The 12,218-nt window shown below is 42.5% G+C and overlaps 1 protein-coding gene across 1 annotated transcript in view; it reads right to left on the minus strand.

The window, feature by feature from the left end:
- The window catches only part of LOC140738483 (sodium- and chloride-dependent GABA transporter ine-like), a 73,172-nt gene that overhangs the window by 11,926 nt on the left and 49,028 nt on the right, over positions 1–12,218 (minus strand). Inside the window, exons 7-10 of the mRNA XM_073065809.1 lie at positions 11,635–11,759; positions 7,558–7,670; positions 5,072–5,212; positions 2,976–3,075 (exon numbers count right to left, since the gene is read on the minus strand). Coding sequence (XP_072921910.1) covers positions 2,976–3,075; positions 5,072–5,212; positions 7,558–7,670; positions 11,635–11,759 — 479 coding nt within the window. The remainder of the gene's footprint in view (positions 1–2,975; positions 3,076–5,071; positions 5,213–7,557; positions 7,671–11,634; positions 11,760–12,218) is intronic.

Consider the following 12,218-nt stretch of genomic DNA (forward strand, 5'->3'; position numbering starts at 1 on the left):
TTGAGTGGATGCTGTTAAAGTTTGTTGTGAACAAACACATTCTGTTCTTGATGTTCCTTCCAGTATAAATTTACTTGACTAATTTGCCATTTATTGCTATTTATTTGAAGAAAACACTTTGTAAGCATTTCAGGGGATTTCTACAAAACGTTGTGTTGCTTTGGTGCAATGTATATCAGATTTTGTATTTATAAATGCTGCATAATGTAAATTAAATCACTTATGAATAATACTTGAGTGGCAAGGTAGAGATATGTCTCTACCAAAGGAGGTGTTAGGCATTCCTTCCCTCTGTTTGCCTGCAGGTCCCCCTTGGTTAAGGTGTAGCACCTGCTCAGCCCCTGATCAGGGTCATGTGAAACCACGGGAACAGGTGGTGGATGGTCGTATGAGCAGCTAGTGCACATCACAAATCCTGGTTATGTCTCCACTGACACCAGGCAGGCAAACTCTGAGGAGTATTAATAGTGACTGGGGTCACCCATCTTGTAAAGGCTGTGCCCAGAAGAAGGCAATGGCAAACCACTTCGGTAGGAAAGTTTACCAGGAACAATCATGGTCATGAGAGCATGATCGCCCATGTTATACGACATAGCACGTGTGATATTGAGGAATGATACTTGCACTTTTCTTCCTTGCCCAAACCAGTGAAAGTTTGTCAAGAGCAACACACTATGCTGGAGGAACTCAGCAGGCCAGGCAGCATCTATGGAAAAGCACAAAGTCGACGTATCGGGCCGAGACCTTTCTCAACTGTACATTTTCCCCACAGATGCTGCCTGGCCTGCTGAGTTACTCCAGCATTTTGAGTGTGTTGTTTGGATTTCCAGAATCTGCAGATTTTCACCACATACACAATCCTCCACCCGTTTGAATAGAACGATGACTGGCTGGATGGAAGCACTTAACAAACGTTTATTTATTTAATGACTGAGATACAACACTGAGTACACCCTGCTAGCCCCAACAGCTCCCACCCAACCGATTTACCCTAACCTAATCATGGGACAACTTACAATGACTCTGTACGTTTGTGGACTGTGGGAAGAAACCTGAGCACCTGTGGGGGGGGGGGGGGGGGGGCAATCTCACGTAATTCACGTTCAGACGTACAGACTCCTTACAGAATGCCGCCGGGACTGAACACCGCTACACTACCGTGGCCCTGTGACACTAGGATTGGGAGTAACAGACTGAGGAGTAAACTGCATCCTCACTCCCACTCTGCCCTCCTTCACTAGTTTGAAAATCAATTCCTTTGGATGTAGATGCTCCTGGAATCTAGGAATTCTGATAGCCAAACAGCACACAGGCTCTCTGGACAAGATATACTTTTAAAATGATGGGAGGAAAGTATGGGGGGGGGGGGAGGGAGAATGTTAGAGGTAGGTGTTCCTCCCCCCCCCCCCCCCAAGAGAATGGTAACTATATGGAATGCAGTGCCAAAGGTAGAGACAGATACATTAGGAACATTTAAGACAGGCACATGGATTATAGAAAAATAGAGGGCAATGTTGGATTGATCTTGGAGGTTAGCACATCATGGGTCAAAGGGATTGTACTGTGCTGTACTGTTCTATATTAATGATGGTCAGATAATCGGCATTGGTGAAATCTATCACTGCCTGTTAGCCACTGGCATTTAGGATAACAATGAAGGTCTCCATCTCTGACAGTGTTCAATGCTTCCTTCATCATGTCAGTAGCTTCCTCTCAGTTCTCACTACTGTCAGTCATGCAAGTCCCAGGTGGAGACTCAGGAATACCATCACACACAGATGTCTCTGGAACAATTACCATTCAGGGTTGTTGGCCCTGAGCTGAATCCCCAAATCTGGAGGACCGGTGGACCACTCTTAGTCTGGCCTCTACCCTTTGACCTGTTTGGCATGGGTGACCCTAGCAGGAGCCAAAGCATAAAGCCCCAACTCCAGCCGACGTAGCTCTCCAAGTCATTGAGGCACACAAGCCTCCAAACCCAACAACAAGGTTATGATGCTCTTGGAGGAATGAAATCTATGAATTGATAAATGTTAGCCAAAAAGAACAGGGAGAACACAATCAGTTCTTTTTTAAATAGTATCAGTAGCACTGGGGACTCCTGTTTTAGGTCCACCTCAGGAGGTAGGCAGCTCCATAATGTAATACTGCATCAGAAAACCAACAGGACAGCACACACCACTGGCTCTGCACTTCAGTGTCAACCTAAACCCTGCAGCACAAGAGGCAGTTGCCAGTAAAGTGTTCGGTACCGACTGGCGTGTAGGACTGTTGGATCTTCACACAGAGGTCGGTGGGACAAGGTCATAAAGGAATTCATGGGTTATGGACCATAGTTTTGACAGATTCTGGATCAATGTCTCCTTGTGCTGTGCTGTTGCTTGCATGGTGGGGGGGGGGGTCAATACTTTTGCAAAGGGTGGAGCTTCAATGTTTCTACCATTCATTCTATGAGGCTTCGTGGATGTCTGTGAAGATTACAAATTTCAGGTTGTATACTGTAGACATTCTTTAATATTGGATGAACCTTTGTACAGGAAAGGCCCTTCAGCCCACATGTCATGTACATCCCTTGCCTTCCACTCTCCAACTGTCTGAGCCCATATTAAATCTTGTCACAGTGTCTGTCCACCATAACAATGTTGTGCTCCTCTCTTGGAATGAAGATGGTGCAAAGATTATACCTGGAGTCCAGCACATGCCCACGCTCGTGCAATGGGATTGGTTCAGGGCCAGGCAAGGCTAGAATACACGAGAATTCTAATGACGGATACATTGCTGGTTTAAGGCTTGCTCACAATTCATCCTCCTCCTTCATTCTAGGACAGTAGCTCATCTGTGCTAGTGTAAAGCGCTTGAGGCAGAAAGAAGAAACAGTGGAGCTAGACTGAAACTGGTTGAAGCTGAGGGCATGAGCAAGGGGGAGAGCGCGGCAAAGGCTTATCGGTGTCAAGAAGATAAAATGGAGACTGTACCGTAAAGCCAGCATATGGCAATGACTTCGAAAAAAGCCAAAAACATGAGGGACACGACGGCTGTGTAGTGATCCATTAGTTGGAAGAAATAAATTCCACCCTTTAAAAAAAAAACACAAGCACAAGAGTTAATCTTTTTATTTAGAGATACAGCACGGTAACAAGCCCTTACCACCCAATTACATACAGGTGACCAATTAACCAAATAACAGTTACTACCCCTCAACCATCAGGCTCTTGAACAACAGGGAATAACTACACCCACTTGCCCATCATTGAAATGTTTCCCCAACCAATTACCTCACTTTAAGGACTCTTTATCTCATGTTCTCATTATTGTTTTGCTATTTATTTATATTTACACTTGTACAATTTGTTGTCTTCTGCACTCTGGTTGATCTTTCATTGATATAGTTACTATTCTATAGGTTTGCTGAGTATGTCCACAAAAAAATTAATCTCAGGGTTTATGTGGTGACATGTGTGTACTTTGATAATAAAATTACTTTGAACTTCTGAATGTTTAACCCGTACGTCTTTAGAACGTGAAAGGACCTGGAGTTTCTGGAGCAAAGCCACGCAATCAGGGGGAGAATGTACAAACAGCAGTGGAACTGAACCCGAGTCACTGGCACGGTAATAGAGTTAAGCTAAATGCTACTGAGCTGTTTAGTCGTACAAAAGCAAAGTTTAACACACATTTCAGCAATCTCACAGCTACTACACTACAAAAGCGAAATAGGAGAAGACTGGAAATACAATGGTGTATTTGGTAGTTTCAGTTTTCAGTCTGGCCAGCTGCGTATGGATCACTGCACAGCTGCTACCTGCACCATTTGTGAACAGGGTGAATTCCAGCTTTGCCGCTGGGGTAGAGCTACATTAGGTAGCAGGACAGTGTCAGAAAACACACGCAGGATTGAGGACTTAATTAATACAAGAACGGTACACAACCAAATAAGTTTTGTGAATTAAAGACTGGTTCAGGCCCAATGTTGGCCATGCACTTCAGGACAAAAAGACATTTTTTTTTCCCTTTTACACAGACAGAGGTCGTTATCTGGAGCCAAAGGTGCTGTTGAAATAAGATACAATCTCTAGGTTTAAAAAGGCAGTCCAACAGGCAAGGTGCAGAAGGATACTGACCTAATGCAAGAAAAAGGGATTAATGTAGATGGACAAATTGGCTGGCATGGAGATGGTGGGCCGAATGGCTCGTTTCTATGCTGTACAGCACCATGAGTGCGAAGGACAGGGTGGCTGCCTGGCCAGCCAAGCACAATGGATTTATGCTGTGCTGGCATGGAGATGGTGGGCCAAATGGCCATTTTCTATGATGTACAGCACCATGAGCGTGAAGGAGAGCCCAGTGAATTTATGCTGTGCAGAATCACAGCCAGGAAATAAAAGGGGAAAACTGCTCTGTTGCAGATGAGGCTGGAAAATGGAACAACCTGAATTACTCTTACAAAAATCCAGCAGTGTATTGATGGGCCAAATAGATTCCTGTTCTGCAACTGTTCCAAAAGCTCTAGACAATATGTGCCGTTCTGGCCAGAGTATAGATTAACTGCTGGTCTGTGTGGATAAAGATCGCATCCAATATCCAATCCCAGCAGATTCCCTGCACATCTACTAAAGTAATCCATTTTATGATTGTTATTGACAGCAATAACAATTCTTATGTCTCAACCATCAGGAAGAAGCTACAGGAACCTCAGGACTCACACCACAGGGTTCAGGAGCGGTTATTATCCCTCAACCATCAGGTTCTTGAACCGAAGGCAAGAACTTCACTTGCTCTATGACTGAAATATTTCCACAACTTGTGAACTCACTTTCAAGGACTATTGATCTCATATTCTGTATACTAATTGTTTGTTTATTTATTAATTATTATTGTTTCTTTTTGTATTTGCATATTGTTGTCTTCCACACTCTGGTTGAACACATCAAGGTGGTTCAGTCTTTCATTGATTCTGTTATGGTTATTATTCTATTATGGATTTATTGAGTATGCCCACAAGAATCTCAGGATTGTATATGGCAACATATGTGCACTTTAGTCTTCATGAATTTTGAAGAAAGAACGGTACCTTGGTGACATTCGGAATCCCAAGCAAAAAGGCTACAAAACAGACAGCAAGAACCACCAATTCTTTACGTCGGAAAAAGCGGAGAAGACTCTTTCCCCAGCTGTCCATTAGACTGACCACCATCACCTCCACCATGGCGAACTACGAGGAAAGAATAAAGAGGTTTATTAACACAAAGAAGATGCACAGATTCAAAAACATTCACAGCAAAGCTGTTTACAGCAGGAAGAATCTGCATTAAATCTACAAACCAGAACCCTCTGCATCTCTGTGTTACACTCGGAGCACTCTGCAGTTCAGATATGTGGACATTTTGGTAAACGGAAACGTCTCTGCTGGTTTACATACAGAAAACGGCCATGATGATAATGGCCTGGTTACCATGGAATGACATTCCCAGCTTGTCTTCATGGGATCTCTTGGCTTAAAGCTTCAGTGGTAAGATGTGTACACTAAACAGGATGCCCGAGTTTGATGCTCAGGTATGTACAGTGGGTCACAAACCAAAATACTTAGATTCCAGGCAGGAATGGATGGGCTGATGCTCTGATGTTCACCTGTTGGACTGGCATACTGCACTTTGTCGTGGCCCACACAGAAGTGAGAGTCTGCCGCTGATGCATGTATGGACTTGCGTCAACCGGGGGAGAGAGGGCAGTCGGTGCCAAAAGATTACTGACTTAAACTGGCATCACCATAAGACATAGGAGCAGATTTAAAACAATGGCCCATAGCCATTCCATCATGGCTGGTTATCCCTCTCAACCCCATTCTCCAGTAACCTCTGACCCCCTTATCAACCTCCACTTTAAATAGACTTGGCTTCCACAGCCGCCTGTGGCAATGACTTCCACAAATTCACCATCCTCTGGCTAAGGACATTCCTCATCATCTCTGTTCTAAAGGGACATTGCTCATTAGAAGGACATCTCTCTGTATCTGCCACCTGTCCCACTGAACAGCCTGCTTATAAAAGTGATGAATAATTTATTGATAAGTTCCAAAGTGAATTCCGCACTCATTAATCTGCCATTGTTTTCTGACCATTGTCAGCAAGGGGAATGGAAACAGTAACATGCAGCTACTGTATCACAACACCAGCATCCTGGGTCCAATATTCACTTCCAGTCTGGTCTGTGCGGAGTTTGCACTCTCTCCCTACGGATCCCTGTTTTCCTCCAAGTCCTCTGGTTTCTTCCCACATCCCGGTCGTATGGGCTGGTTGGTTCATTAGCCACGGTAAGTTGCCCTTTTGGGTGGCGAGGTGCAGGTGCGTCTCTACCAAAGGAGGTCCTTCCCTCTGCTAACCTGCAGGTCTCCCTTGGGCAAGGTGTAGCACCTGTTTAGCCCCTGATCAGGGTCAATTGAAGCCATGGGAACAGGTGGTGGATGGTCGTATGAGCAGCTGGTGCATATCCCAAGTCCTGGTTATGTGACCACTGATGCCAGACAGACAATCTCTGAAGAGTATCGATCATGGCTGGGGTCACCCATCTTGTAGACACATTACCCAGAAGGCAATGGCAAATCACTTCTGAAAAGTACAATCATGGTCATGGAAAGACCATGATCACCCTCGTTATATGACATGGCACATAATGATGATGAAATTGCCCCAGTGGCTGAATCTGGGGCGGGGGGGGGGGCAGTTGAGGAATACTGCTCTAGATTCACCAAGATTGCTCTAGATATTTGAATTTGCCTTGAACAATCATGGTCACGTATAGACCATGATGGCTCATTCGTACTGTAATGATGATGATGAAATTGCCCCGAGTGCGTGGGTGAGTGGCAGAATCTTGGGGAAGGGGGCGTGGGGGTGGAATTGAAGAATACGGCTCTAGATTCCCCCGATTCACAGTTGTGAGTCCTTCTCCGAGCTGTACGCAGCAACGAAGCAAGGCCTTTAGTGTAACGCTTCACAGCACCAGTGAACGGAAGCAAGGCCGTTAGTGTAACGCTTCACAGCACCAGTGATCGGAAGCAAGGCCGTTAGTGTAACGCTTCACAGCACCAGTGATCAGAAGCAAGGCCGTTAGTGTAACGCTTCACAGCACCAGTGATCGGAAGACCGGGGTTCAAATCCTGCCACTGTCTGTAAGGAGTTTGCACGCTCTCCCCGTAACTGCAAGGATTTGATCGTGTGCTCCGCTTTCTCCCAAATTCCAAGGGCGTACAGATTAGGATTAGAAAGCTGCGGGCATGCTATGTTAGTGCTGGGAGTGTGGTGCCCTCAGCTCATCCTCAGGCTGTGTTTGTCATTGACACAAAACAACCCATTTCACTGACAAAGGATCTCGGCCCGAAACGTTGACTGCTCATTTCAACGGATGCTGCCCGACCTGCTGAGTTCATCCAGCTTGTTTGTACGTGTTGATTTGACCACAGCATCTGCAGTGTACTTTGCGTTTACGACCCATTTCACTGTATGCTTTGGAGTACAATACTTGTGATACACAAATCTAATCTTTATTCAAGAATCTTACCTGGCTGTCCACTCCTAAGCAGAGAAGCATGAAGAAGAAGAGTGTGGCCCACATTGGGGCAATGGGCATCGTTACAAACGCTTCCGGGTAAACGACAAACACTAGTCCCGGGCCTGCGGGAGGCAGTAAGACATGAATTAGACAGAACATTGCATCACAGACACTCCCAAACATTGCCTGCTCTTTTGGCATTAATGTAACAGCTACTATATTTCTCTGCCCAACTACAGTGACCATGAGGCCAAGAAGGCTTGTTTAAAAATCCTGCCAGTCCTGCAAACGGAACTTTCCCTCTGACCCTCCCTGAAGGTGTACACTCCCTCCTACCTTGGCCTGATTACCAAAAATCAGCCCCAACTGACCCTGGTTTTTCACCTGTCCTGTACCTGCATCAGTTCAGTGAACCAAGTGTCAGCAAAGCTACAGTCTGAGTCAGGTTACAAAGTTACAATTGTCGTCATGGAGTTAAACTTTTAAACGTTAACTCCCAACACTTTTCCTCCCTGCTCTCTCCTCCTGACTCTATATTGTTGCTGAAGTGGTCAAATTCCACCACATTGTTGCTACTGATGAAGTAACATTCTAAAAACAAAAAGACCTTCAGATATGGCAGGAAAATGAAGTGGAGTTATTCTCTGTTTACATACAGCTCTCATTATTACCTGACAGACTTTTAATCATTTTGCATTTTCATTTCATTTTTAATCTTTTTTTTATTAATTTTATTAATTTTTATTAATTTAAAAATATATAAAGACAAATACAAATCAGATAAGTTATATCAAATACATATTCCAATGGAAGTACAAACAACAAAAAAGGAGTGTACACTGTCAAAATCATATATAGTATAATACTGAGCTCCTCAATATCCACAACTCCTCTTAACAATTCAAAAAAAGATCAAAAATTACCATTATTAAGAAAAAGGAAAAAACCTACTAAACTAACCTAAAACAAAAAAAAAGACTGGACATTCCATTTGAGGATATAGTTACAAAAAAAAGGGGAAAAATCCTTCTGGTCAAATCTGAAAGGTCACAGAGAAGAAGAAAAAAGATTACCTAAAAAAGTGAAAAAAAAGTTGAAAAAAAAGTTGGAAAAAAAAAAGAAAATTTAAATCATATGAAAATATTGAATGAAAGGTCGCCAGGTTTGCTCAAATTCAAAAGATGTATCAAACGTCCGATTTCTTATTTTCTCCAAACTTAAACACAACATAATGGAGGAGAGCCAATAAAAACAGTAGGTGGATTAGGATCTTCCCAATACAACAAAATATCTCTCCTAGCCAATAAAGTTGAAAAAGCTATAATACATTGAACAGGAGCAGAAACATTTCCTGCTTCCTTCAGAGTGATCCCAAAGATTGCCGTAAGTGAATTAAGTTGTAGGTCCAAACCGATCACTTTTGATAACGTTCTAAAAACACCCCTCCAAAAGTTATTTAATTTTATACAAGACCAAAACATATGAGTTAAGGTAGCCAGCTCAGCATTACACCTATCACAGGTGGGATTTATATTAGAAAAAATATGCGCTAGTTTATCTTTTGACGTATGCACCCTGTGAACCACCTTGAACTGAATCAAGGAGTGATGGGCGCAAATGGAAGAAATGTTGACTAAATGATAAATTTTATTCCATTGATCATCTGAAAGTGACTCCCAAAGTTCCAGTTCCCAAGCACGTTTAACCTTATCATTAGATATCATTCGTAAATTCATTAGCCATTTATATATAATGGCTATCAATTCTTTTTGCGATGGTTTAAGCTGAAAAATAACATCTATCATATTTGGTAAATGAGCAAATGGATAGTTTGGTAAATCTCGTAAAAAATTCCTAACTTGTAAATATCTAAAAAATTGTGCGTTAGATATATCTTATTTATCCACTAGCTGCGAAAAAGACATTAAACGGTTCTCTAAAAACAAATCTAAAAGTTTTTTATTCCCTTAGTTTTCCATATTAAAAACAACGTATCCAGAATTAATGGTTTAAAAAAATAGTTAAGATGGATATTAGAGAGAACAAATTTATTCAAATCAAAAAACCTGCGAAACTGAAACCAAATATTTAATGTATGTCTAACAATGGGACTAAGACCTTGTCTACCAATGCTAGAAAACAAAAAGGGAAGAGGAGCTCCCAGTAAAGAAGCCAAAGAGAACCCCTTTACCGAGTTCTCCTCCAAGTCCAACCATGAAGGACAATCTTTACCGTAAATCCAAAAAGTAATATAACGAATATTAATTGCCCAATAGTAAAATCTAAAGTTTGGTAACGCCAATCCTTCATCCTTTTTTGATTTTTGCAATAAAAGTTTACTCAATCTGGAACTCTTATTATTCCATATATATGACAGGATCATAGAATCGAGTCTATCAAAGAACGTTTTGGGGACAAAGGACGGAACAGCTTGAAACGTAAATAGAAATTTAGGTAAAATTACCATTTTTATAGCATTTATTCGACCAACTAACGACATCTTCATAGGCAACTATTTAGAAAGCATTTGTTTTGTATATTCAATTACAGGAAGAAAATTATACTTATATAAAACCTTAAATTTTTTTTGTAATTTTAATACCAAGATAGGTAAAATAATTTTTAGCAATATTAAAAGGTATTTGATTATAATAATCAAAATAATTATTAATAGTTAATAATTCACTTTTATGTAATTTTTTTATATCCAGAGAAAATACCGAACTCAGTAAATATGGATATCATAGAGGGAATAGATTTCCTAGGGTCTGAAATATAAACTAATAAATCATCTACATATAACAAAACCTTTTACGAAGTCATTTTCAAAGACTATATATTGGCAGGTGGCGGGGTGAAGATGTGTCTCTACCAAAGGAGATGTAAGGTGCTTCTTCCCTCCGCTAGCCTGCAGGTCACCCTTGGGCAAGGTGTAGCACCTGCTCAGCTCCCCCCCACACCCCCAATCTGATTAGGATCGTGTGAAGTCATGGGAGCAGGAAGTGGATGGTCGTATGAGCAGCTGGTGTATATCACAGGTCCTGGTTATGTGACCACTGACACCAGGCAGACAATCTCTGAAGAGTATTGATAACGGATGGGGCCACCTGTCTTGTAAAGACACTGCCCAGAAGAAGGCAATGGCAAACCACTTCTGTAGAAAAATTTGTCAGGAACAATCATGGTTGTGGAATCATGATCGCTCAAGTCAAACGAAAGGCACAAAATAATGATAGTAAGATTTGTTTTATGAATTTCAGTTTTTAAAATCGATTGTCAAGAATCACAGGGGATCTGTGATAGTTACTTTTTATAAATACACATCTGTCTTCTCACACCTTGTTCACTTCCAAAACCTTGAGTTCTCACATCTTAATTTACTAACACCACTGGCCCTCCATCTCTGTCTGTCCTTGGCCATCTTCTCTACTGACCCCCAGGTGTGGTTCAGGGTCCTCACTTCTGCCTGTATGGTACGGTGCCCAGCTGTCTTTGGTCTCCCGTGTTTCTAGCTTGCTAGTGTTGTACATGGATCGTACATTCCAGGAACCAATTTTAGTCTTGGTCTTGGCGGTGTTCAGGGCTTCCTTCACAATGCCAGCAGCTTCCTCTTGGTTTTCACTGCTGTCAGCCGTGGAAGACCCGGCTGGAAAACCCATCGCGCTCAGGTGTAGAAGGAATCTTCATTGCTGTTTCCGTAACAGTTTTGTTTGACAAGTCAGGTTTGCTGATGAACCCCCAAACCTGGAGGACCAGTGGACCATTTTTGCTCTGTTGTCTACCCTTTGAGCTGTTTGGCATGGCTGACCCTAGCAGGAACCGAAGCATAAAGCCCAGACTCCAGTAAATCTAGCTCTCCATGTCACTGAGGCATGTACGCAACCAAACCCAATGACAAGTTTGTGGGCCTCTTGGAGGTTAGTTCTCACATGGGATAGACTGGAATATTAAGTTGGCTTTGGCCCCCCAAATGCTTATATAATAAATCTATTTAGCCTCGTTAATGTGGATGAAGTCTGCAACCTATTCTACTGCAGATAACGCTGCACGAACAATCCGAGACCCAGGGCTGATCTGGAGACTCACCGTCAGTGGCAATGTTCTCAACGGGCAGCTTGTGAAGGTGGCTCATGTATCCAATAGCAGAGAAAATAACTAATCCTGCAAAGATACTTGTCAGCGAGTTTATCACTGCGACGACAACTGTGTCCCTGGGAGCAGAACAAAGCCAAGTTCAGTCATGTAATGCATGCACGAGGAGAAATATCCATGAAAAATAATTTCCCATCTGTTGTTATGTGCAGAGCTGGCAATTAAAGTCACAGCGTTGTATCAATTCAGAACTGGGCAACTCTTACAGGTCCTCACAAGTCGCCACCCCTGAAAATGAGTTCCCTCTGGATGTTCTGAGATGTTACTATTCTAATATTATTGAAATATTAAATACTCATTGATACTCTTGATGAAGGGTCTTAGCCTGAAATGTCAGCTGTGTATTCCATAAGACATAGGAGCAGAAGTAGGCCATTCGGCCCATCGAGTCTGCTCCGCCATTCAATCATGGGCTGATCCAATTCTTTCAGTCACCCCTACTCCCCTACCTTCTCCCTATACCCTTTGATGCCCTCATCTACCTCTGCTTTAAATGCACCCAATGACTTGGCTTCCAT

The sequence above is a fragment of the Hemitrygon akajei genome, chromosome 14 (genome assembly GCF_048418815.1).
Source record: "Hemitrygon akajei chromosome 14, sHemAka1.3, whole genome shotgun sequence".
NCBI lineage: Eukaryota > Metazoa > Chordata > Chondrichthyes > Myliobatiformes > Dasyatidae > Hemitrygon > Hemitrygon akajei.